This window comes from Papio anubis, chromosome 2 (genome assembly GCF_008728515.1).
Source record: "Papio anubis isolate 15944 chromosome 2, Panubis1.0, whole genome shotgun sequence".
In the NCBI taxonomy this organism is placed as follows: domain Eukaryota; kingdom Metazoa; phylum Chordata; class Mammalia; order Primates; family Cercopithecidae; genus Papio; species Papio anubis.
Window position 1 is genome coordinate 151,515,177 of NC_044977.1, and position 27,687 is coordinate 151,542,863.

Here is a 27,687-nt window from a genome sequence, read left to right on the forward strand (position 1 = left end):
GCCTCCGGTTCTTCCTGGTCTCAGCTTCCAATGGCTGGAGATGCATCAGGATTTCTAGGAAATTGCTGGGTTCACACAAAGTGAGTGGCTGGATATTGGGATTCTGGAGAGTGAGAGGGATGGGAATGGGGTACCCCAGAACAGGAACTGTTCAGGCAGCTGACACTGCAGCCAGATCTGCAAGCAATCACTATCTGCCATCTTTTAGGACTTTCTCTAAGGGATGGATGGCTTTGATTTGGGCACCAAGGGTCTTCCTCTCCTACTGGAAGAAGCTAGGAGGGTACCTTTGCTCAGCAGTGAGTGCCATCATCTCCATTGACCATCCAGTGCATCTGAATTGGGGGCAGGTCAGGAAGCAGAGATGGGCTGCATTGGTAAATGAAGGTCAGATGATGAATGCTGGGGAAGAGGTTTGGATTTAATTGCAGGACCAGTAAGGAGCCATACATAGGATGTTTAGTGTGGGTGTGAAGTATCCAGACTGCTTCAAAGTCGTCATTCAGCAGCTGGGCTAGTTCTGGTGTTCATTCAAGAACAGCAGAATATTCCTGATAGCCACCCCTCAATCAATCCATGCAGGTGTCACCGCTGACAGGGCCACACCAGAGGGAACTAACTTCAATTCATTGAAGTTTAGTTCAATTCTATTTAGTAAAAGTTAAGAGTGTTAACCCTGCAACTGGACAGATTCAGATTCAGGGAGCATGCCACACCACAGGCGGGGAGGGGGGGGGCGCGGGACGGATAGAGGAGAACTAGTGTCAGCCAGGAGGCAGAAAGAGGGTGAGAAACTGTGGACACAAGGCTTTACTGTGGCTTCCATGGGAAGAAACAAGTAAGGCAGGGCAAGCATTTTAATATTCACTAGTTTGAATAATTCCAGCCAGTTCTTGGGCATAGTTGTCTGGTACCTGACCCTGGGGTGATTAGGGCAGGTGAATGGTGTCCCAGAGTGTGAGAGCCCCAAAAAGGGATGTTTGGGGGTGTGGGCTCCAGATTGGCTGGAGTGCATATAAAAAGTGAGAGGGTGAGATGTTTAGGATCTCTGAGAATCAGCCAATCCCAAGAGGAGCAGTCCCTCCAGGGTCAGTAAGGCCCCCAGATGTCAAAACATCAGAATATATACTAGAAAATAACAGACATAGTTAATACAGCATTGCAGATGAGGGGAATGCCAGACTAGAAGAGAACTCCAGGGTGTCTTCTTCAGGGCCTCGTGTCTGTACAGCTCCAGGTTCAAGTGGTGCCATTCAGATGGAAATGATGTGAATAGTACTTCCATTTCTGAGTGTACAACCCAGCAGCTGCCATGCCTCAGAAGGTGCAGACATATGTGAGGCTGAGGAGGGCTTCATGGGGCCCTCGTGTGGGGTGAGGCACTTTGGAGCCAGATGACAAGGACCTTGGATGCTGGGCCAGGGAGTGGGTTATTTAGAGCATCAGAAACAGACTCTTCAAGGCCTTTGTGGAAAGGAGTGGCAGAAGCTGACTAAAACCAGAAAAGAATGTCTTGCTTCTTGCTTTTAGGAATTCATATTATTTTTACATTTCATCAGTTGGTATTATGGGTCTACAACTATCAGGTTGGAAATTCAGCTGGAAGGAGGCGGGGGTGGTGAGGAGTCAGGGAGACCGGAACTTCAACCCTGGCTTTACAACCAGTTTCATGCTCAGAAGGGCCCCATCTTGGTTGAACGCTCTGCTGTGGCTGTCTTAACTTTCTTAATAATTTTTAAACAAGGGGCCCCTTGTTTCCATTTTATACTGGGGCCCACAAATTATGCAGCTGGTCCTGCCTTACCAGCTGAGCAACATTGGGCATATTCTTTAACCTTTCTGATCCTCACTTTCTTCTTCTGTCGAATGGGAACATTAATTAATTGCCCCCAAAGGAGTCCACAGAGCATAACTGCTAGGAATCAAGGCTTTGGAGTCAGACCCGGGTGTGAATTCCAGCTCTGCCACTTGGTATTGTGTACTGTGAGCAAGCCATATTTTCCCTTTATGTTTACTCATGCAAACATTCATGATATCGTGACCAATTTTAGAGTTGTATATGGGGTTTCTATGAGATAATAAATGCAAACCACTTATCCCTGTGTCTGACACATAATAGGCACACACATTTTTGAGCATTAAATTATGTGGCTTTTCTTCTCCAGTTAAAAATGCTTACACAAAGGCACCATTTAAAAAGAAACAAAACAGGAATTCTCTGCACTCAATTACAAATATAAGGAATCCTCTCTTTTCCTTTATTACTGACCCGTTTCCATTTACTATGTTTTATTTTCACAAGAGTATTTTATTACTTTTTAATTCCTACTAAGAAGAGATAATTAACTACAAAAGGAAAGCGGGGCAAGGATCCATATCTCTTTGCTATATCCTCAGTGAAGCCTCAAGGCTGTGACTGTTGCTGTTCCTCTGCCTGAGTACTCAGTCCCTGCCCTTCCTAGGACTGGTACTTCTCTTCATCCAGGTCCCATCTCACAGGTGACTTTGTAAAGGAGCCCTTATTGGTACTGGCCTCACCTTGATGAGTCTCCCCAATCTCCACCCCAGCCTCTCCCTGAGAATTTACTTATTCCTTTATGTCCCGTTCCCACTCAGGAGCATGACTTGTACATCACTATTCAATGCCTGGCACATAAAAGGTGCCTAACAAATATCTATGAAATGAGTGAGCAATCAGATGTATGAAAATCAGGACACACATACACACAGATACACGCCCAGACATATAGACACGCACACTCCAGTTCCCATATAGGATGGTACACCTTACTTATCAATCATCTGCTTAGCCCAACCAGCTGCCAAAGGACAGGCTGCTAGGCATTAAAATGGAAAGGATTCGAGACATGGCTGCTATGTGTGTGTGTGCATGTGTGTTTGCCTGTGCACGTGTGTGCTGTGTATGTGTGCACACCCCCCAACCACCTGAATTGAAATGTCTGTGGACAAATGTGAATGCTGAAACTGCACTTAAAACTGGCTTCAATTGTTCCATACATTTTTAACCTTTTTAGTCCCCTAGACATTCTCAATAAATGTCAAATGAAAGAACTAGAAATCTGTTCTCAAATTCTGTCTTGCTCATGAAGTTCTTTCCAGTTTCCTGATGACAGAGGAGATATAATTTGGCCCCAAATCAACACTGTGATGACTGACTCTGACCTAAGAAAAGCTTCTCATCTATCTGGCAGACCTCAAAGTCATGCACATTGGCAGAGACTTTGGGGCCTTATTCTGGTAGCAACTGGGAAACTGCAGGCAGCTCCTTGCTGAAGCCCAGGCTTATGTCAGGCCCTCCTCCCCGGCCTCTCACCTGCCAGCCAGAAGAACTGGTGCCACTAGTTAAGGACAACGTGTAAAGACAGCTTGCTGAGCAGACTGCATTGGAGAGATGGCTGGCTCAGGCCTCTGAGACACCACATTCCATTCCTGGCAGCCTTCGGCCTTCCCCATGCTGTGAGAGGAAACCATCCTATCCTGTGTGGTTCCCTCATGCCGGCAGGAGAGCCTCCATTACCCACCAAGTCTCCAATCTTGCTAGTGTTGGGCACCACCTCTTTAGAGCCTATGCCAAGCCCTCCTTTCCTTTTACCCTGGCTCTCTGGGGGCGCCGTGGGTCAGCAGCCAAAGTTGAAGTGAACTATGTGGTGTTCAGAAGCCTGGACCCACCCCAGGCTCGGCTGCAGCTTTCTCCCAGTCCCTTCAACCCTAAAGACCCTCAGCTCACATCCTTCTCAGTTCCCAAACAGAAACACATCCAGCAGAACCGATGCTGGAAAGGTACAGAAACCAGGCACTTCAAAGCAGCCCTTCTGAAAGACGATCCTTCCAAGATCAATGAACTCAGTCAACCAGGGCACCTTCTCTTGGATATACAGAAATGCTTCTCTCTTGTGTACAATAAACATGAGCATCTGCCAGGCAATTTTTTAAATCTCTTGACAAATGTATTATTAGTGTAAAGATGGAGCAGTGGTTCTTTAAGAATCTTTACTTCTATGGCTTTGAAAAATATTCACAATTGAAGGGTACAGCTTTTCATGCCCATATTTTTCAATTTTTTGAAAAGATGGCTTATGTATACTTTTTCATATTCTAGTTATGTAAATCTCTTTTTAAGCTATCAATTGCACACAGCTTCAAGACTTTTTTTTTTTTTTTAAAAGGAAAGGACCATTTTCCTAGGTGGTACTAGAGTGCAGGATTTTCTATTTCACTGAACAAGAGTCTCAAGCTGAAATCAAGTTCTCACTTCTACAGGAAATACAGTCTAAATCTCCAGAGTCTGTTGAACACACTGAGACCCCCAATTCCCCATGTGTGAAGGTGGGAGAGGTGGCTCTCTGACAGGGCGAGGAGAGTATACTGTCACGAATGGTTAGCAAGATGCTTGGCAGAATCTATCTCAGTTTTCAAAATGACCAGACTTTGGCCCAGTAAATAGACTCCAGAGAAGGGTAACCAAAATTCAAAGACTTTTGTACTAATTGCCATTGCATTAAAAAGAACAACAGAAGCATGCTGACATATGATAATCACATGGCCCTATCTAACTACAAGGACACAGTCAAGCACATTTGGATACACCTATAGAAGGGGACGTTATGCAGCCACTGAGGGGGTCAGTGAGGTTTTATGATGTGGGGGAATAAATATGACATAAGGTTTAGTGGAAAAAGAACATAATGTTCAAATGACTATGCATTGAAAGGAAAAAACAATGTAATATTGACAACACTGCATTCATTGAACTACAGGAAATTTTTATTGAGTTTATTTTTTAAAATTATTTTCAAATGAGGATAAGAAATTATAATTTTAAAAAATTACATTAAAAATATCATGGCAGCCCAATTGCCACTTACTACCTCAGGTTCTCTTAACAGAATGCAGAGCTCATAAATCTTGCCTGAGAAACATCCTTCTTCCTTGCCTAGGGGTGCCCACCTGGGCAGCCAGCCAGCCAGCCTCTTTCTGTTGTCACAAAGGGCTCCTGTTGGCCAGTGTGAGCCCCACCCATGCATTAGACATGGACTGCTTTGTTGGCATTTGGTGATGAGGTTGTTAGAAACCCAAGGAGGCTGAGCGCCTGAGGAGTAAAAGCCTTAGAATTTGACAAGGGATGAAATACTGTTATTATAATATTTTCTTCTGGATCTAGAGCCTGAGAAAAGGGCTGAATTTCCCTAGAAGCTCACCAAGGGTGGAAGATTCAGCATGTGTGAAACTGTCATTAACCAAACCTCCCAGCAGGTAGAAGCTCCCTACTCCTTGCCTGCCTGGTTCAGCCTGTGTGAGGGTGGCTGCTGCAATCAGGGATGCAGAGTCTCAGGCCAGAGACAGACACTGGCACTGGGGAATGCAGGAAAGGAACACAGCTTTCTCAAGCACTGTCCACCAGCAGAGCCTTGTTACTAAAATGAGAGTAACCAAATAATAATACTTGTCTTAAACTGTGGCTGAAAGTGAGGTCACATTTTACTCTAAATACTAACCTTCACCAACCAAGAACTCATCAGAAATGAGTCCTCCTCTGAATGCCTTAGTTTTCAGAGGCCCCAGACAGGTTCTCCACATTCCCCACACAGGTCTCCCTGGGCTTCCACTCCTACCGGGGCCCCACTGTCCATGCCTGCTGCTCATGTGGCCAGGACTGGCCCTCTTCACCTGCCCAGGGAACACCCAGGCCACAGGGGTCCAGACTGGCTGGGCTCCATGGAAGGTGGGGAGAAGGGGCCCTCCCCAAGGAGACCTACATTGTGCCTTTGCCAGGTGAACTCTGGTTATTATGTCCACTGCCTCACAGAATCTCTCTAGACAGTTCGATCTACTTACTTCACGGTCTGCATTGGAAACCTCACCACATCTCTGATAAAAACCAACAGTAACACAACCACAGTGATCTTATTTTTGACAAGTGTTTCAAAAACATACGCTGCAGAAAAGACAGTCTTTTCATTAAGGGGTGCTGGGAAAACTGGATATGCATGTGCAGAAGAATGAAACTAGACCCCATCTCTCACCACACACAAAAATCATCAAAAGGAATTAAAGACTTAAATATAAGACCTCAAACTATGAAAACAGCCAAAAGAAAACATTGGGGAAAATCTCTAGGACACTGATTAGTCTGTGCAAAGATTTCTTGAGCAACACCCTATAAGCACAGGCAACCAAGGTGAACATGGACAAATGGGATCACATCAAGTTAAAAAGCTTCTGCACAGCAAAGGAAACAATCAACAAAGTGAAGAGACAACCCACAGAATGGAAGAAGATCTATGCGAACTACCCCTCTGACACGGGATTAATGACCAGATTCTATGAGGAGCTCAAATAACTCTACATGAAAAAAATTCTAGGAATTCGATCAAAGAATGGGCAAAATATTTGAATAGACATTTCTTAAAAGAAGACCTACAAATGGCAAACAGGCATATGAAAAGGTGCTCAACATCACTGATCATCAGAGAAATGCAATTCAGAACTGCAATGAGATATCATGTCACCCCAGTTAAAATGGCCCATAGTCAAAAGACAGGCAATAACAAATGCTGGCGAGGATGTGGAGAAAAGGGAACCCTTGAACACTGTTGGTGGGAATGTAAATTAATACAACTACTATGGAAAACGGTTTTGAGATTCCTCAAAAAAACTAAAAAATTAGCTACCATTTAATCCAGCAATCCCATTGCTAGGTATATACCCCAAAGAAAGGAAATCAAGTGTATTGAAAAGATATCTGCACACCTATGTTTGTTGCAGCACTGTCTACAATAACTAAGATTTGGAAGTAACCTAAGTGTCCACTAACAGATAAATGGATACAGCAAATGTGGTACATAACATGATGGAGTACTATTCAGTCATAAAAGAGAATGAGATCCAGTTATTTGCAACAGCATGGATGGAACTGGAGATCATTATGTTAAGTGAAATAAGTTAAATACAGAAAGATAAAAATTGCATATTCTCACTTATTTGTGGGATCTAAAAATCAAATCAATTGAGCTCATAAATATAGAGAGTAGAAGGATGGTTACTAAAGGCTGTGAAGGGTGGTAGGGGGTTCATAGGGGGAGGTGGGGATGGTTAACGGATATAAAAAATTGAAAGAATGAGTAAGACCTACTATCTGACAGCACGAGAAGGTGACTATAGTCAATAACTTAACTGCATATTTTAAAATAACTTAAAGAATGTAATTTGATTGACTGAAACTCAAAGGATAAATGCTTATGAGGGGATGGATACTCCATTCTCCATGATATGCTCATTTCAGTTTGCATCCGTGTATCAAAACATCTCATGAACCCCATAAATATATACACCTACTATGTACCCACAAAAGTGTTAAAAATAATTAAATAATTTTTTAAGATACAAAAATATATTCAAGATAAAAAAAGGAAAAGAAAACAAACAAGAAAACAAAACACACTAGTCCATCTACTCCATCACTTACCTTTCTCTGAAACTCCTCTCTGCAACCCAAATGCCTGTCTCCTGTCAGTCATACAGCCACAATGTTGATAGAAGAGTGGACGGAAATGCCCGGAGGTGCAGCAGTTAAGCAGCAAGCTCTCCTGCGGATGCTGTTCCCTGCTCCTTCCCATCACTGGCCCCTTCCCCAGCCCCTTAGGCACCCGGTTAATGTACTCATCCTTCAGACCTCAGCCTAGGTGCCACCTTCTTGGGGAAGCTTTCTCAAGCCTGGCCACTATACCTCACCTCTGTTCTCACAGACCCTGGCCTTTGCTTGTCAGTGCCCTGACTGTCCTGTATTGGAATGGACTGCTCACCTGCCTTCCCTCACCTCACCACCGCTCCAGCTCATGGTTCCCAGGGGCTGGCTGGGTGCAGAGGAGGCCCTGGGGGAAGTTTCCTGAGTTGAGTGGAAGCTCAGTTGGGCCGGGCCCGCACTGTCCCTCTGCATGGTTAGGGTGGGGTCAATGCTCCAAGTCCCTGAGTTGGTACCTCATGGGTCACACCACACTTAACAGTGTGAATCCAGAGCTCCTGAGGTCAACCTCGGCCAGCTCCTGGCTCTCCATCCAGTTCCTCCCTCCACCAGGATCTCTGGGAGGTAGACGTGGGGAGAATGGGGCACTGTTCTGCCCACTTTAGAGATGAGGACAACTGTGGCAGGAAGAGGAGGGGCACTTTCTGTGGTCACACACATTATGAGAATCCAAGTATGGCTTGTGTGCAGGTGGCAGCATAGGTACCCAGGCTGGCTGGGGCTGCCCTCCACTGGGTTGTGCAGAGAGCAGGAAGGAAGCCACCATTTAACAGGCACTTTGCTGGGCCTCTTACACATGTTATCAACCTGCACAGCATCCATCTGAGGAAGGGATTAGCAGGAGGGTAATTTTACCATGGAGACAATTGAGGCTGAGATATCAAATGACCTGCCTAAGGTCACACAGTCAGCAAATAATGCTGAGAGGCTGGCCAGACTCCCAAAAGCACTTTAGCCACTTCTACTTGCTCTCCCCTGCCTTCACTTTCCTCATTGCTAGAATTAATTCAGGCATTCCTACCTGTCTGCCTTGTGACAATCCTCTGCAATAGGTACTGCTATTAACCTCATTTTGCAGATGCCACATCTGGGGGTTCTGAGAGGTTAATTGACTTATCCAATGTCCTTGAGTCAAATGGAACTGGATTTGAACCTGGGTCTTTCTGGCTTCGAAGCCTGCACTCTGAAGCTGTATCCTCTGCTGACTCCCTGCAGGGAGACATTCAAGTCCACTGCAAAATTTCAAAGAACTGCCAGTGGAAGAGGGAGTAGGCAGACTGTGCAGCTCAGGGGCAGACCCAGGTCCACGGCACGGGGAGATGAGGTAGCATGTGGGGCTCTGAGTCAGGAGGCCTGAGTCTAGCTGTGGTTCCACCTCTCCGCATGACCTTGGGCAAGGCTTTTCCCCTTGTGGTCCCTGCGAGGTCATCTAAAGTTGAGTGATGAATGACCTTGTTATCCTGAATGAAGACAGGTCCCAGTGGTGGGCCTGGGTGACAAGAGTGATATCCCTCCCACCTCCACCATTCACAAGCCATGGTCCCCTCTCAAGGCTGCCTTACTATCCAATGACATATTTTCTTTTTAACATGGGGAAAGAGTTCTAATTTCAGAACTTTCCCCCAAATAGCTTTCCTCCAACGGTCTCAAAAGATGGCAGGGTTCTCCTTTTCTTTGAGATGCATTGTAGGAAATTGGGGGAGGATCTCTATGTCTGCAGACAGATGGAGCTGGCCTCAATATTACTAGCTGTGTGGCAAGTGTATTAACCTCAGTGTTCTCATCTGTAAAACGGGAAAATAACAGTTTTCAGGGAGCAGTGAAGAATAAATGACCACCTGCATGCAATGAATGCTCTTAGATAAGGCTTGGCAAATAGTAAGTGCTCAGTCAGTGGTAATGATTATTACTATCATTATTGAGTACTCTTCGGGATGAGTGAAGTCTGCCCACACCCTCTTCCCCTCACGACTGATATTATTGGGCCTTGAAAACCTCTAAGGCTCATTACTCTCCAGGCGGATCCACGGGAGAGTCAGGTCAAAGCAGACTCTAGCATGGGCACTTTTATCTGGCAGCTCTTTAAGCACATTAAGATACCATTGAGTAGGTAAATCAGCATCCTGTACAGAGCCATTTGTTGCACCTTAATGATCGGCTATGTCAGTGATGTCAAAACAGGTCATTATTCACGGAGAAGTGCCCCCCCGAGGCCCTCCGCCAGGAGCTCAGCTGCTTGCCAGGCAGATCTGAGCAATCCCCTTAGCAGCTGTAAACCCCCGGAGCACCTGCCCTGAGGTCACGCTGCTGCAGTCAGTGGAATTCAGGCCTCAATAATGGTTTTTCCAATTATTTGAGGAAAAAATACTCCATTGTGATTTTTTAAAATTGAGATAAAGGGAACTAAAAAGCGCTGCTGTTCTCTGAGCCCCACCGTGTGGGGTTCTGTGAAAGGCTCTCCGCTGGCACCTTTCATCTGGTCCTCACAAGAAGGCACTTACATTTAGGCAAGCCAAAGCTGAACAGCAGTGACTTTTCCAAGGTTGCAGAGTGAGCTAGGGCCTAGCTGGGACTGAAATCTGGGTTCCTGGGCTGACCCCCACGACTGCACACTTTCTACCCCACCCCATTGTCTCCCTTTGATCCCAATCTTAAGTACAAAAATCCAGAACATGATGCTTAAGCCACACAGCCTTACTCAATTCTATGGATTTAAATGTGTGTACTCGTGTGTGTGTGTGTGTGTGTGTGTGTGTGTTCATTTGCATGACGGTGTCTATTTTCCCAATTTAATCATAGCATTCATTTGCATAGGGATTTAAATTTTGTGAAGTACTTCTACGCTACAATCTCTTTTGGTCTTAACAATCTTACAAAATAGCTTGGCCAAGGATTATGATTCTTAATTTCCAGTTACGGAACCAAAGCTCAGCCAGAGAAATAGCTTAAGCAAAGCCTGTGGCTAGATTATGATCCAGCTAAGGGTTGGGTTCAGCCCTTCTCACTCCATACCTAGCTCCATCTCCACTGGTTTGACCTGACCCCATTCCCCCATCACCTACCCCTGCGTGGGGTTCAGGGCATATGCTTAGAAAAGGGAAGAGGAGCAGAAGGAACCAGAAGAATGTAGAATAAATGAGGGGGAAGGAGAGGCAAGTCAAAAATGGGGACAAGGAGAAGAGAGGTTATTGATAAATAGTAGAGATTCAAAAGGATAGGAAAGAGACTGTGAGGGTGGAGGAAGAAGCGGAGCCCTCTGGTATGAAGCTCAAAAAGTCAGTGCTGTCCTATTGAATGGAAGGGTATAGGGGTAATTTTTCAGGCTGAATTCTCTTTAAGGAGAAGGTAGAGTCTTCCTGCCGTGGTGTGAGGAGCCACACTTGGGCCCGGCATCTTTGGGTTTGAAGCTTGACACCTAAGTCTCGGGCCCACTTTGTGTTTCTCTGGGCCATGAGATAATCAGAGGTAACTTTAGTTTCTGGCAAATAGTATCTGAAAGATGAACAGTCTTCAAGCCTGGGTTTATTTTTGAACAAATTATAATTTCAAGGCAATGGTTCCCTAGACCTTGTTCAATCAAGGAAATGAGAGTCATGGTGCCTCTTAGGTGCTATGTAGACATTGTCCCATTGAACTCCAGCTACCCTTTCCAGGTAAGTCTCATCACCATCTTACAGCTAAGGTAACTGAAAAGTTAACTACGCTGCTTAAGGACATATAGGCTGTGCTTCTCTTCTAAACTGTTTTCTGAGACACCCTTTTGCAAAGCTCATAACAGCCCCCTTTGGAAATTCTCAACCCCCTTTTTCTATCCTCTTTCTTACTTCTGACACAGTAAGATGCCCTCTGGAATAGGCTGATATGAATTTGAATTCCATGTTTACCATTTACCGCTGTGAGATTTTGGGCAAGACAGTCAATCTAAGTTTTCCTTATCTATTAAATGGGCTAGAATTGCTTATCTCACAGGATGTTCCTGCGCTTTGTGCAGTGAACTTTGCTTTGGACTTTTACAGTTCTTTGCCTCTGTCTAAATAGGTCCATTTGATCTCTCATTCTTTCAAGGCTTTGCTATGCATCTAATCACCCACTCCCTGCTAAGGCGTCAATGGACAACAAGAGCTTCATGCAGGGGTCAGAAAACTTTTTCTGTAAAGAACCAAATAGTAAATATTTAGGCCTTGAGGGCCACATAATCTCTATTGAAACGACTCGGCTCTCCTGTTGTAGGGTAACCATAGGCACTCTGTGAACTAATGAGTGTCGTCATGTTCCAATAAATCTTTATCTATATGCACTAAGAATAAAACTCCACATAGTTTTAATGTGCTATAAAATATTATTTTTCTTTTTTTCAATGATTTAAAATGTAAAAGCCATCTCTTAGTTCACAGTTGTACAAAAACAGTCAACCAGATTTGTCCTGTAGGCTACACGTTGCTGACTCCTAACGTGGGACTCCTGCAGGAGGTATTTTCATTTTCAGGGGGGATTATCTATTAAAATAAAAAGTTGGCACTGCAATGTTGGAATCTCAGACACCCTGGCAGGACAGTCAAAGAGAGAACCGAGGGCAAGAATCCTTCTTTACTCTGTCTTTCTGGTAATGCCCTGAGCCCACTTTCCCAAGCAAATCTGGACACCTTCTTGGGCTTATCACCTTCTGATTTGAAATCAATGCCTTTCACGTAGTAAAATGTAAGCCAGATCCTCAGTTTATTTAATAACCCATCTGACTTTTGGAAGGGGCAAGGGGACCAGCTGACCCCTGGGCTCCTGGGTGTTTATCTCCTCAGGAGGGTGGCGGCAGGTGACAGCTGCAGAGAGAACTGGGAGATACACTTGACAAGGTGTAGCAGGGTCTTCTTCAGCCCCAGACACGCCCAACTGCCACCTTTGTCCCTTTGCCTATGGAATCTCATGAGATTTGCCTGAAATCTAACCTTGATGCCCACTTTAACTTGAGTTTGCAATAAATGCATGACTTTTAGTACTTTTGGGGGAGTGCTCCACTTGAAAGTGCACTCAGAAATAATCATTCTTTTCTGCTGGCCTCCCTCCCCTGAGTCTCTGCATTCCACCCACCATCTACGTGGTTTGCCGAGGAGTCCTTCTTCCCTAAGATACTTGTAACCACATGGAGGCAGAAAAGCCTCTGCAGCTCCCCTGTCCTCAGGGTGATACAGGAGGAGGCCCTCCCTCCATGACCTGGTCCTCAGTTGGCCAGTCTGGTCTTCTTCCCCCTGCTCCAGCTGCATTGTGTTCTCTCACCTAACACCTGTTTTCTAGTCTGGAATATCCCCTCCTCTCTGTGCTAAAGCCCAGTATTTTTCTAGATTTGCTCCAGGAACATCTCCCAGGGGCTCCTGCCTGGTTCAAGGTTAAGTGTCCCCTTTGTCTTCCCACAGTCCCTCCAGTGCAGCTTTTATCCTCAGCATTTCTATCATCTCCTTCTATACTCGGAGTCCTGGTAGATCTACCCATATTCCCAGCCTTTAGCACACGGTAGGCCTTCACTAAAGGGTTAACTAATTCACTCCAAAAAAAATATTTTCCACCATGTAATATGCATTCAATTTCAGTGTCTCTCACAATGCCAATAACTAACAGCAATGAATCTAGCCAGCATTAGATTAGTTGCTGCTAATCTAATGCTGATTAGATGCTGTCTTTCTGCTGCCGTCTTTTCAGCACAAAAGTGTTAGACATACTCAGGTGTCTGGTAACTATTTTCTGCACGGTCTTAGTCAAAGTGAAGTTGACGGAAGCAGCCAGACCTACCGCAGACTTATTAAATCAGGATCTGCATTTTGCCAAGACCCCCCCACCCCCACTGACTCAAGTGCATGTTCGAGTTTGAGAAGCGCTTCTCCGAAAGCCACCACCCTTCCTTCCTAATGAAGGACCTGTTTGTGGGATGGTGGAAGACACAGTGCAGACAATTTGACGCACCTGGAGAATTATTCAAAACCCAAAGAATAGAGAAGAAATGGTTCAATTATGTGGCTGCATCTCTCTTTCTTTTTCTTTTAAATAGGACATCTCATTGGGAAGGTAAAAGGAACCGAAATCGGTTGGCCTGTGGGAGAAACTTCCAACTGGTGGTGGTGTGTGAATTGCTGCTGAGCAAGGTGTAATTAGCTGCCATGGGATCACACTCATGGAAGAGGCGGGCGGACAAAGAAGGGCTCCTTGGGGGCTGGAGAGCTGATTCTTCAGTCTGGGGAGCTTCAGCCACAGAAAAGCTGGAAGTCCGATCAGCAACACATCTGGGGGAAAATGGTGAAAGCCCACGAGGAAGTCTCTGGTGGCTCTCTTCAAAGGGGAATAATTTTGCATAAAGGGATAGTGAAATACCGAACTTTGGGTTCATTCTAGCAGGAACAAATAATGAATACAATATTTGACTTGCAACAATAAAAGGGAAAATGTACCAAATAAGTGTTGAAGACAATCTTTCAGCTTGAAACATTGAAAAAGATGGGCCAAGGGATTAAAAAGAATAAAGGAAAGCATAAACATGGGATGCACTTCTCCAAACAGCATAACGTAAAATAAAAGAAAAACTAAACAAACAAACAAAAAACCCTCAAACTACCAACTGAATTATAAACGATCCTCTAAAGGACAGGTCAGTGCCCTGTGAGGAGGGTTCAGCAGGGACATGTGACTAAGCTCAGTCTCTGGCTGGGCCCACTGCTGTTACTGCCACCCTCACCTTGACAACCTCCAAAGGTACTACATCCTCTGCAGTGCTCTGGTCCACAAAGGGATGCAGGTCCTTCTCCAAGTCATCATAGCACGCACAGGCCCAGGCTTGGGTAATTTCACTCAGTTGACAAGAGGGAAACACTAAGAAGACCAAACTGGGTCCAATATATAGTGCTCGGGTGATGGGTACACCAAAACCTCACAAACCACCACTAAAGAACTTACTCATGTAACCAAATACCACCCATTCCCCAAAAACCTATGGAAGTAAAAAGTATAAAAGAAATTAGAGAAAGTTTAGAAACATTCAACTTGAGACATGTGCAACCTGGGATCCCCACAAGGCTATCTAGCAGCCTGTTTAGAGGATTCTTTATCTCTGGGAGTATCTGTAGCCCTCTTCTTACTCTATGTGTAATGAGATCCATGCCCAAGCCCTCCACTATCAAGTACATATATCCAGGAGACTCAAATCTCCATCTCTAGCACATACCTTTCTCCTAAGCATCAGATGTGAAAATCCCACTGCCCACTAGACATCTCTGGCACCTCGCATTGATCTTTTCTTTAAAATGGACTCTTTAGCTGCTGCAGATAACTCCTCTTCCTTCCATGTCGCCACCTCAGCGACTGGCACCATAATCCATCTGGGGGCCCATGTGACCAATGGGAGAGGCAGACCTATCCTTCTCTTCCTTATCCAGTTTGTCTACCAGGGTCTGCTGAGTCTATCTACTATTTCTCAAACCTGTTCCCTCTCTCTGTCGCTCTCTCTCTCTCTCTCTCTCTTCTCTCTCTTATATATATATATATATATATATATACATTTTTTTTTTTTTTTTTTTGAGACAGAGTCTCACTGTGTCGCCCAGGCAGGAGTGCAGTGGCACAACACGGGCTCATTGCAACCTCCACTTCCCAGGTTCAAGTGATTATCCTGCCTCAGCCTCCCAAGTAGCTTGGATTGCAGGCATGCAACACTATGCTTGGCTAATATTTTGTATTTTTAGTAGAGACAGGGATGCACCATGTTGGCCAGGCTGGTTTCAAACTCCTGGCCTCAAGTGATCCACCTGCCTCAGTCTCCCAAAGTGCTAGGATTAAAGGTGTGAGCCACGGCGCCCGGGCCTGTTCCCTCTTTAAATGATGCTTTGTAGACAATAGCTCATCCACTAACTGTGGAAAATACCATATAAGACAATAAATAGTAAAAATAAAAACAGTACTCTTAGAACTCAAACAGGCTATCTAGTTCCACGATGACTCCTTACTTATTCTTTCTTGCTGGGTCCCATATAACATCAGGTAACCATAGGTCCTTACTATGAGGACAACACTCAAAACCTCTCCTTCCCATCCTAACTACTCTACTAAGACCCTGCCCTTAAAGACTTCAAAGATAGCTTTTGTAAGTCATCTCCTTCTTACTCCCTTAAGACAGACAGTCAGTGCTATAACTAAATGTTTGTGTCACTTCCAAATCATGTTAAAACCTAATCCATTTACAAAGTGCAGGATTCACCCCATACTGGCTCCATGAAAAGCCAAACCTTTCCCCCAAGCCATTTGATGCCCACTCACAGTAAGGGGCAGTCTGCATCATCTGCAAGTAGCAAGCAAGCCAGTAAAACATGGTTCATTCCAGTTTGCTCTGCACAGCTGGGAGAAGGGGCAGGACAGGAGACACGCAAATCAGACCAGTTGTGGTCAGTTCTTCCCTGGAGAAAGGTGAACTTCCAGTTAAGAGGCTGCAACCCTGGATATAAGACAGAATAGGCCCCAATATGAGCGAGTAAGAAGAGTTCAGCGTTGTCCAAGTGGAGGAATGAAGTGAATTCATAGGCTGGGAGAAGGAGAGGAGGTTCCTCTCTAGGTCTAGGAGCTGGGACAGGAATGGTAGAAAGGTCCTATGGCCTGCTCTACATATCAGAGAGCCTGGAGGGCCTGTCTATGATCTGGAAGCCTACTGGAGCAGTGACTGAGAGAGAGGACATCCCAGATTCTGGCTCTGGATGCCAAACACAGTTTGGCAGTTTGAATTCTTGTACCTGTTCTAAGTCATTTCCCTTTAGGCAGGAAGGAATTGCAAGGGGTAAGCTGGAGGGAGAAGATTAAGGATGAAGAATTCATTGTCAGCTTTTGCCACCACAGCTGTTGGGAATAACGCTCAAAATCCTAGGGAAATTGAACACTCAAACAAAGGATCCTTAGCAAAGCAATTTTACTTCTGTGCAGAGGGGTGCTTCTCCTTGGCCAGTCACCATGAGACCACACCTGAGCAAAGAGGCAGGAAAGCCTTTATTCCTGATGCATGTCCTGCCCCTGTACCCTCTCCCCATTGGCTGGGGTCGGGTCGCACAATTTGAACTAATCCTGGATGGGTAAACATTTGAACTTTCTTTAGATAGGGTGGGCACATAAGGGAGAGAGGGGAAAAGGGGAAGGGGTGTCTGCAATGAGCTAGAGAGCTAGTCTTCTTTCCAAATAAGGAAAGGAATGTGAGCTGGTACTGATAAGCCTGGTACTATGGCGTGTCTGGGCATGTAGCAAAGGCAGAAAGGAAAAAAAGAGAAAAAGGAAAAAGGGGTGGGGGAGTACGATGAATTAAAGAATAAAGTATTGATCAGGCTATTTGAAGAGAAACCTCATCATAGGCCACACAGCTAAGGCAGGGAAGCCACCATGAAGTAGCTGATTCTGATGTTACATGTGTTTAAATCATTTTGCCTATCAATGGATGCAGGGAATTGCCTCTTCCCTGCTTTCTTTATTCCACAGAAAGGTACATTTTCTAAACCAAAGTTTTGCTGACCATTCCTCCATCGTTAAACACTTGCTAAGTGCCTGCATCATGTCTGACTCTGTGCTGGGCACTGGAGACACAACAGCAAATGGGCACCAGCCTTGCCCAACAAGGTTTGTCCGGACTGCAAACAGCAGTGTGCACTACAGGGTGGTGCTCAATACATTCTTTGCATGTAGAGTTAAACATTGTGACCAGGTTTTTCCTTGCATACATTTAATAAGTACAAATTCTGTTAGGAAATTACATTTAAATATAGGAATAAAAATGTAATCACAAATCTGTAGGTGCCTCATTTGTCAGAGTCAAAGAAACATTGGGACTATTCTCCTGATAGAGCTGTGTGTTTTGCTTTTCCCACTTAAATTCTCATTGTGAACATATTTCATGCATATAGAGTTTATATATTTTTTCCAGGTTTTCTCTTCAAAGGCCACACCTTCACTGGAGCTAATCCCCATGAGTTAAAAACAAAACAAGGCGAGTTCTTCTTAACTCAGATACCTTTTCTTTCATTCGTCCATCCATTCATTCATTCAATGACTATTTTCTTGAGCACCCACCACTGGCACTAGACACCGCACCAAGCTTGAGAAATTCAGTGGTGAACAAGATAGAAGTCTGTCTGCAGGGTCCTTGGGTCTAGTGAATTATACCCAATCAGAGCTCAGGCTCCCCGAGGTTGGGAAAACAAAGTTTCCCACTCTGGCTTGTCCTTCTTTCTATGTCTCTTCCTTGATCCTAGCAGACTGACATAAAGATGACTCTGCTTTGTTCTTTATCTCTCATGTGCCTTACCTGTGGTTCCTCTACTGAGCATTTCATCTTTTCTACTTTGTTCAAAGGCAAACAACTCTGGCTCTCTCCAGAGGTGGGTTAAATTACCCCTTCCAATCTTTTCAGTTTTAAGTTTAAGGGAGATCAAGTTGTTCAAGGGAGGAACGCTTTGAGAACTGCCTTCTGAGGGGAATGATGTCAGGCAGCTTCTCAGACACAGGTGTCCTTACTTTTTACCATGATGTCCTGCCAATCTGACCCTGATGAATTGGATTAGGAATGAATAACTGAATAAAAGGCAGTCATTCAAAGACTGACGAAAGATTTATAGGGTGGTCTGGCATCAGTCTTCCCTACATGGATGTGAGTGACTAACATCAACTCTTTCTAGGGAATTTAAGAATTAAAGATAGCAGAGAGAGACAGAGAGAGAGAGAGAGAGAGAGAGAGAGGCAGAGAGACAGAGAGAAAATATGAGAATATAAGGGGGAGGCAGAAGCTTAAAGACACACCAAAAGAAGGCAATACTCAGAAATGAAGCACTTTATGAGTTATGAGTAAGCAATAGCCTGCAGCATCTTCAACACATGAAGTAGAGACAGGGAGTCATTGGGCCACCAAAATAATGGTGCAGAGATAATTCTAGAATCCCTGCTCAGCCACCAGATCTATTAGCATTACCACTAAAGCTATTATTATTCCACAAATCACTCAAATCTCTGTAAGGTCCATCTATGCAGCTGTCCTCACCTTCCTTACTTGCCCTCAGTTCAGTGATAAACTCTATTATCTAAGGGCGACCTAAGCATTTAGTTTTCCTTGCATTTTAAAAGGCTAAACTGACAAAAAAATCCACCTCCATTAAAAGCCATTGCTTCTTCATTCCCAGAGTCAACATTTTATATACTCCCTAATCCAGAGGCTGGATTCTGGGTCTCCCGCCTCTGCCTGTGTGCACTCTGTGTGAGCACAAAGAACACGATGACTTTCCCTAGGTGTTGATCCATGATGTAAAACTTGAAATGCATTAGGTAAACTCAGCACCCTAGGGTAAAGTGAATAGGCTTGCTGGCAATTTCTCCTACATGCTGTGAGATAATTTCTATTGATCAAAGATGTCATGAGATTTGAGAAAGGGAGCACTGGACAAACAGGGCGCATGAGGTTAGAGGAGATGTCTCTGACATTCGCAGCTGAAAAATGGGGATAATATATTACCTAAGAGTTGTGAGAATAAGCAAGCTACTTTATTTCTCACAGCAAAGTGACTATACTTAAAAAAGTTGTGTGTTGTGATGATTTGAGAACAAGTACAGCACTTTCTATACACCAGACCATGCTGCCTTCGCACAAGACTGATAAAACAGGCCCACCTTGCCAGCCAGGCTTGCAAACTGGCTTCACATCCACCTGCACCAGGGTGTCCTGAGCAGCGGGCTTCTGTCCACAGTCGTAGGCGGTCACCAGGATCTCATACTGGTGTTGTTTGTCATAGCTCAGCTTCTCAGTGTTCCTGATGTTGCCTGAGGAACAGAGATGTTCAAAAGCATTTCAGGTCGATTTAATGACACTGTACTTCTCCCAAATCTCTTCTCCACTCCACCCACCTTCACAGAAAGAAAGTGACCCTTTTCCTTATCTCTTTGTAAAAACAAGGGCAAACAGGAGCATGGCTCCACTTGCAGCCTGCTTATGCTTTGGTAGCAAATTCCTGGGAACCCACTGGCTGAAGCCACGTAGCCGTGCAATAGGACTGCCAGGGAATTTCGAGTGCACGCCTGGAATCCAGCTGGCTTGTGTTTATAAGTAATGGGCTGCCAGAAGACTTCCTCCTAAAGTACAGCCATGTGATTGTGTCCCTGACGTAGGGCAAAGACAATTCATCTGCAAGGATATCTCTGGGAAAAAGATGGAATTCAGAAAATGTCCTGACACATATTTTTTCACATCTGGGCTTGTCGCCTGGAATGTTCACTGCCTCATCTCACATTATTTTGCTACCAAATAGGAAGTAAGATCAATGAGAAAACGTGTGACCTCCTTCTGAAAGTGACACAGAATAACACACTTCTTGCCCCGAAGAAGACATTTTTCTTCTCTAAGAGATACCAAGTAATTTTTTTTCAGAGTTGTTTGTGTGCTTTTGTTTCTGTGCGTTTCATATTATGGTTCTGAAATAAATATTTGGTAATTAATGAGCAAAATTTTAATTCATTATTTTTGCTGAAATACAATTTTAGCTCCGGAGAACTAATAAAGACCTAAAATGCATTTAATACTTTTAAGCTTTTAATTCTAAGAGATTAAAGTATTTTGCTGAGAATAATTTCATTCCTATTACTTTTTTTCTGGTGGCAGAGTTGACAGCAAATTAGAACTCAAATGTTATCATCTTTTACCAGAAACTACATTTTAAACATTGAAATCAAAAAACAAATCAACAAAACAGGCCGGGTGCAGTGGCTCACGTCTGTAATCCCAGCACTTTGGAAGGCCTAGGTGGGTAGATGGCTTGAGGACATGAGTTTGAGACCAGCCTGGCCAACATGGTAAAACCCCATCTCTATTTAAAAAAACAAAAATTAGCCAGGTGTGGTGGTACACATCTGTAGTCCCAGCTACTCAGGAGGCTGAGGCACAAGAATTGTTTGAACCTGGGAGGTGGAGGTTGTAGTGAGCAGAGATTGCAGCACTGTACTCCAGCCTGGGTGACAGAGTAAGACTGTCTGAAAAAAAATAAAATAAAATAAACAAGAGGGAACAGCTGACCCATATATATGTGTATTTTTTGAGAGACAGTCTGGCTCTGTCACCCAGGCTGGAGTTCAATGGCATGATCTCGGCTCACTGCAAACTTCCACCTCCTGGGTTCAAGTGATTCTCCTGCCTCAGCCTCCCAAGTACTGGGACACGCCTGGCTAATTTTTATGTTTTTTGTAAAGATGGGGTTTTGCCATATTGGCCAGGCTGGTCTCGAACTCCTGATCTCAGGTGATCCACCTGCTTCATCCTCCCAAAGTGCTAGGGTTACAGGCGTGAGCCAACACACCCGGCCTGACTCAGGTATATTTTTATATTTCATCAAAACTAAAGAAAAATTACCTAAATGAGCTTTCTTCTATTCTAACTGCTGTGTATTGTTTATGTATACTGAGAGAACATGGAATGAAACAAGAAAGCTTGGAAAGTTAGAAAAGTCAAGTAATGCTTTAAAGATTAAAAAAAAAGGTCCACCAATTAGGCAATATTAGTGAAACAGTATTGGCACCAGGCCATGAGCAGGTGCTGCACATGTGAATCTATGTGAGGCTGGGAGGAGCAGGAAATGGTAAGTGGGAGGAGCAGACACTGACTGATGTCTAGGAGGGAATACGAAGTTGCCCAAGACACTGGATCAAGAGTTAGAATAATCAGCCGGGCGCAGTGACTCATGCCTGTAATCCCAGCACTTTGGGAGGCTGAGGTGGGTGGATAACGAAGTCAGGAGTTCAAGACCAGTATGGCCAACAAGGTGAAACCCTGTCTGTACTAAAACTACAAAAATTAGCTGGATGTGGTGGCAGGCACCTGTAATCCCAGCTGCTTGGGAGGCTGAGACAAGAGAACCACTTGAACCCGGGAGGCGGGCAGAGGTTGCAGCAAGCCGAGATCATGCCACTGCACTCCAGCCTGGGCTACAGAGTGAGACTCCGTCCAAAAAAAATAAAAAAAAAAAAAAAAGAATTAGAATAATCTATTCTGCTATCTTCTCTGGACTATTTCTAAAAATTTATTTCTAAAAATACAGCTTCATCCACCAATATGAGATAGAATTTAGTTAACAAAGTCAGTAAAAAATATCTGAATAAAAACACGTTTGATGTGTTTCTAGCTTAGTGACTAGTGTTCAGAATCCCTTTCGTTTTCCTCAGTTACTGTTTCCCTCTCAGTTCTGAGGGCCCGCACGGGTCTGGAGTGGCCCAGTATTGGTTGGTAACACTCCCCATGGATTCTGTTAACAAACTTACATGTGGTTATAGTTATCACAGGGGAGGAATTCTGTCAGGTGGAAGCACTATAGTATAACCATGAGAAGTATATTTTCACAACATCACATTGAATTTTGAAAAAAAAAAAAAAACTTCCTTTAAAATTAAATGGCTCTCAAAAGGTACTCCTCTTACAAAAGGAAGACTCAGAGTTTACGATGTGTACAACATTAAGCAGACCAAACACTATTGATTATGGTAGAAAAACAAACACACAAGCTGAATCCTCGGCTCAATTTGTTGCAGCTCTACTTCCATAACAAGTCTTAATAAAACTGTCTAGGAAACTAATTTACCTTCTCCACCACCACCAATTTCGTGCATGTGAAAATGAGTTTCAAAGAAGAGAATTTCAAGCATTAGGTCAAAACTGAGGGTACAGTATTGTGACCAACTGTTGCATGGGAGAAGGTCATATTTCGATAAGATACACATTTAAAATTTTTTGAAAGCTCAGAAAAGTCACCTGTTTTGCTTCTGTTGCAATTTTATCTTTTTCTCCCATATTTGAATGATTTTTCTACCGCTATCTTCTCAGGAGACCTAATCCCACAGTTAACCATGGTGAACATAAGTCCCTGGAGCTATTTCTCCAAATGAACTTGAGAAATTTACCTTTAAAGAACAACCAGTCCCTACCTTGCGTATTAGTTTAGGTATTTTTTTAAAAAAACTCTGGGAGAGTAGGGGTTGAGGGGATGAAACAGACATACTGACCAACACTCTTCTAGTAGAATTTGAATTGGAACAACCTATCTGGAAAGCTACTTGGCAATATATACCAGTCAGTTTGAAATTGCTCATACCTTTTGGGAGTGCAATTCCTTCTCCAAAAATTGATTCTAGAGAAATGATACAATTGCAGATATATGTGCAAATATGTTCATCTAGTATTTATTACACTGAAAAATAGCCTGACACTGTAAGGGAAGAGCTAAGTAGAACATCTACGCATAAGATGGATTGTTGCTCAGCAGTAAAAGTGGTGATTATAAAGAATGTTTAAAGATGGGGAAAATACATGCAATTAAATGTTAAGTGAAAAAAGGGAGGACAGACAAATGCAAGGATATTGCGGTCCTAATTTTGTTTAAAAACTTTAGAGAAAAACTATTGGTAATTTGGCAAACAATGGTTTAATGGTTAGCTGTTAATACTAGTTACTTTGGCAGGATTATGGGTGACTTCATACTTTTCTGTGCTTTCTGAATTTCCCACACAAGGCATATAACACTTTTCCATTCATATGGGAAATAAACATTTTCATTCACTTTAAGAATGAGCAGGCTTTAGAATACATTTGGCTCAGAAGCATGAGTCCTGTTATTCACTAGCGCAGCTTTCTGACAAAGAGAGAGCCCAGCGGAGGCTGCTTGAAGACCAAACAATTGCTTCAAAGCAAAAAAAATCTGCCAAGTGGTAACTGGGTTTTGTTGAGAGCCTACCGCTCCCCCCTCTGTCATTCTTTAACATGGCTGAGTGGCTGCCTTGTGCCAGAGGCTCTAGTATTTTGTTGGCATCAGTTTAGGTAACAATCACATTGCACAGGTACAATATTTAATTCCCATTTTACCGGTGAGGGTCTGAGAAAAAGTTCAAGTAACTTGTCAAAGACCACACACACACAGACACACACACACGAGTGATGGATGCAAGTGTGGTGTCCACCAATTTGCAGGATTTTTTTCTGGCTTTATGGAGGTATGATTGACAAATAAAAATTGTATATATTTAGGATATATGATGTGATGTTTTAATATATGTATACATTATTAAATAACTACCATGATCAAGCTATTTAACATATGCATCACATCACATTGTTACCTTTGTGTGTGTGTGTGTGTGTGTGTGTGTGGTGAGCTCAGTTGAGATCTACACTCAGCAAATTTCAAGTATATAATACATTACCATTAGCTGTAGTCACCCTGCTGTACATTCTCCAGTATTTATTCATCTTATATTAATAACTAAGGTTTATATCCTATGATCAATATCTTCTCTTTTCCCCCACTCCCTCCCTAAACCCTGGCAACCATGATTCTACTCTCTATTTCTACGAGTTCAACCTTTTAAGATTTTACATATAAGTGATATCATGAGGCATTTGTATTTCTGTGTCTGGGATATTTCACTGAGCATAATGTCCTTCAGGTTCATCCAAGTTGTTGCAAATGGCAGGATTTCCTTCTTTTTTAAGGTTGAATAACATTCCATTGCATGTGTGTATCTCCCACATATTTTTTATCCATTCATCTGTCAACAGTCACTTAGGTTGTTTCTGCATCTTTGCTATTGTGAATAATGCTGCAATAAATATGGGAGTGCAACTATCTCTTCAAAATATTTATTTTTTTTCCCCCTGTGGATACATACCCAAAAGTGGAATTGCTGAACCTATGGTAGTTCTATTTGTAATTTTTTGAGGTACATTCATGCTGTTTTCTGTAATAGCTGCACCAATCTACATTTTCACCAACAGTCTGCAAGGAATCCCTTTTCTTCACATCTTCACCAATGCTTCTCCTCATGGACTTTTTGACGGTAATCATCCTAATAGTTGTGAGGTGATAGCTCATTGAGGGTTTGATTTGCATTTTACTGGTGGTTAGTGACATTGAACATCTTTCTGTATGCACGTTGACCTTCTCTGTATACCTTCTTTGGAAAAATGTCCATTCAGGTCCTTTGCACATTTTAAAATCAGGTTTGTTTTTGTTTTTGTTTTTGTTTTTTTGCTATTGTGTGTTATATGAGTTCCTTATATATTTTGGATAACTCTTTATTGCATATATGGTCTACAGATAATTTTCCCATTCTGTAGGTTGCCTCTGCATTTTGTTGAATGCTTTCTTTGCTATGCAGAGCTTTTTAGTTTCATGTTGTGCCACTTGTTTAATTTTGCTTTTGTTGCCTATGTTTTTGCTATCAAATTAAAAAGTCATTGCCACTACCAACATCAAGGAGCCTTCTCATATTTTCTTCTAAGGTTTTTATAGTTTCAGGTCTTATGTGTAAGTCTGTAATCCATTTTGAATTTATTTTTGTATATGGTGTAACAGAAGCATCCAATTTTGCTTTGTTTTGCTTGTGGATATTCAGTTTTTTCCAGTACTGTTTATTCACAAGTCTGTTCTTTTCCATTGTGTATTCTTGGTGTCTTTGTTGAAAATTAGCTAACTACATACATGTAAATTTATTTCTGGGTTCTCTATTCTGCTCCATTGGTCTATGTGTCTGTTTTTATGACAGCTACATACTGATTTGATTACTATAGCTTTGCAATATAGTTTTATAGTTTGAAATCAGGAGTATAATACTTCCAGGTTTGTTCCTCTTGTTCAAGGTTGCTTTAGCTATTTGAGGTCTTTTGTGATTTTATATGAATTTTAGGATTGTATCTTCTGTTACTATGAAAACTACCATTGTAATTTTGATAGAGATTACATTGAGTCTGTATCTTGCTTTGGGTAGTACAGACATTTTATTTTTAAATTTTTTTATTTTAATAGTTTCAGGGGTACAAGTGGTTTTTTTCATTACATGAATTGTATAGTGGTGAAGTCTCGGATATTAGTGCACCTATCACCCAAGTAGTGTACATTGTTCCCAATGGGTAGTTTTTTTTACCCCTTCCCACTTCTCATCCTTTTCCTTCTGAGTCTCCAATGTCCATTATACCATTCTGTATGCCTTTGCACACCCATAGCTTAGGTCCCGTTTATAAGTGAGAATGTGCAGTATTTGGTTTTCGATTCCTGAGTAGAACACTTTAACGATATTGATTCTTCCAATCCATAAACATGGAATATCTTCTAATTTATTTGTGTCTTCTACATTTTCTTTCATCAATGTTTTATAGTTTTCTGTGTACATATATTTCACCTCCTTAAATTATTTCTAAGTATTTTATTTCTTTTGATGCTATCGTAAATGCATTTTTTAAAATTTCTTTTTTGGATAGTTTGTTGTTAGTGTACAAAAATGAAAATAATTTTTGTATGTTGCTTTTGTATCCTGCAACTTTTCTGAATTTATTTATTACTTACAGCAGTCTTTGGTGGGGTCTTTGGGTTTTCTCCATGTAAAATCATGTAATCTGCAAACATAGTTTTACTTATTCCTCTCTGATTTGAGTACCTTTTATTTCTTTTTCTTCCTTAATTGATCTGGATAGAACTTTCAGTACTATGTTGAATAAAAGTGGCAAGAGTGAGCATCCTTGTCTTATTCCTTACCTTTGAGAAAAAAGCTTTAAACTTTTCACTGTGGAGTATGATGTTTGCTGTGGCCTTGTAATATACAGTCTTTATTGTGTTGAAGACATTCCTTCTATACATTATTTGTTGAGAATTTTTATCATGAAAGGATGCTGAATTTTGTGAAATGCTTTTTCTGCATCTATTGAGATATCATATGATCTTTGTCCTTTATTCTGTTAATGTAGTATATCACATTTATTGATTTGTGTATGTTGAACTTTCTTTGCATCCCAGGGCTAAATCCCACTTAATCATGGTGTATGATCCTTTTAATGTGCTGTTGAATTTGGTTTGCTAGTATTTTGTTGAGGACTATTTTTGCATCTAAGCTCATCAGAAATATTGGCCTATAATTTTCTTTTCTTGTACTGTCTTTGTCTGACTTTGATGTCAGGGTAATGCCAGCCTAATAAGATGAGTTTGAAAGTGTTCCCTTCTCTTCAATGTTTTGGAAGTTTGAGAAGGATTGGCATTAGTTCTTTCAATGTTTGGTAGAATTCAGCTGTGAATCCATCAGATCCTGGGATTTTCTTTGATGGGATATTTTTAAAAACTATTATTATGAATTCAGTCTTCTTACTCATTATTGGTCTGTTCAGATTCTCATTTCCTTATTATTCTGTCTTGGTAGGTTGCATGTGTTTAGGAACTTATCTATTTCTTGTAGGTTATGCAATTTGTTGGTATAAAAGTGTTCTTAGCAGTCTCTTATCCTTTGAAAATTATTTCAGTGGTATCAGTTGTAATGTCTTCTCTTTCATTTCTGATTTCATCTATTTGAGTCTTGTCTCTGTTTTTTTCTTAGCCTAGCTAAAGGTTTATCAGTTAGTTTATCTATTTAAAAAAATTTGGTGTCATTGATCTTTTATACTGTTTTCTACTGTTTCAGTTATTTCTGTTCTAACCTTTGTTATTTCCTTCCTTTTACTAATTTAGGGTTTAGTTTGTTCTTGTTCTAGTTCCTTGATGTATAACATTAGATTGTTTGAGATCTTTCTTCTTTTAAAATTTAGGCGTTTATTTCTATAACATTCCCTTTTAAAATGGCCTTTCCTACATCCGAAAAATTTTGACATATTGTGATTTCATTTTCATTTGCCTCAAGATATTTTTTAAATTTTCCTTTTGATTTCTTCTTTGACCCATTTGTTGTTCAGGACCACATTATTTAATTTCACATATTTGTGAATTTTCTAGTTTTTTGTCCTGCTATTGATTTCTAGTTTCATACCATCATGGTTGAGAAAAATATGTTATATGATTTAAATTTTAAATTTAAGACTTTATGGCTGTAGTGAATACTTACAATTTCATGTTACCTTGGCATTCATTTTGAATATTATTTAGACTTCCCCATACCAGAAGCAGGACTCAGTCACTCTTAACACAGTTTCCAGTTCTACATCTCCAAGTTTCTCTGTGTGGCTAATTCAAACAACTGCCTTATACAATAGCCTCCTGGTGACCAGTTCCCTATGGGAAGCTAGTTACAGCCTACTTGCTTGGTCCTGCTGCCCACTATACTCTGCATGGACTGTGCAGATATGCCACAGTGACTACCTT

At 42.3% G+C, this 27,687-nt stretch overlaps 1 protein-coding gene across 1 annotated transcript in view; it reads right to left on the reverse strand.

Moving 5' to 3' along the window:
- CLSTN2 (calsyntenin 2) overlaps nucleotides 1-27,687 on the reverse strand; it is a 172,157-nt gene that overhangs the window by 116,279 nt on the left and 28,191 nt on the right. The window contains exon 4 of the mRNA XM_031663722.1: nucleotides 19,208-19,357. Within this exon, the coding sequence (XP_031519582.1) occupies nucleotides 19,208-19,357 (150 nt within the window). The remainder of the gene's footprint in view (nucleotides 1-19,207; nucleotides 19,358-27,687) is intronic.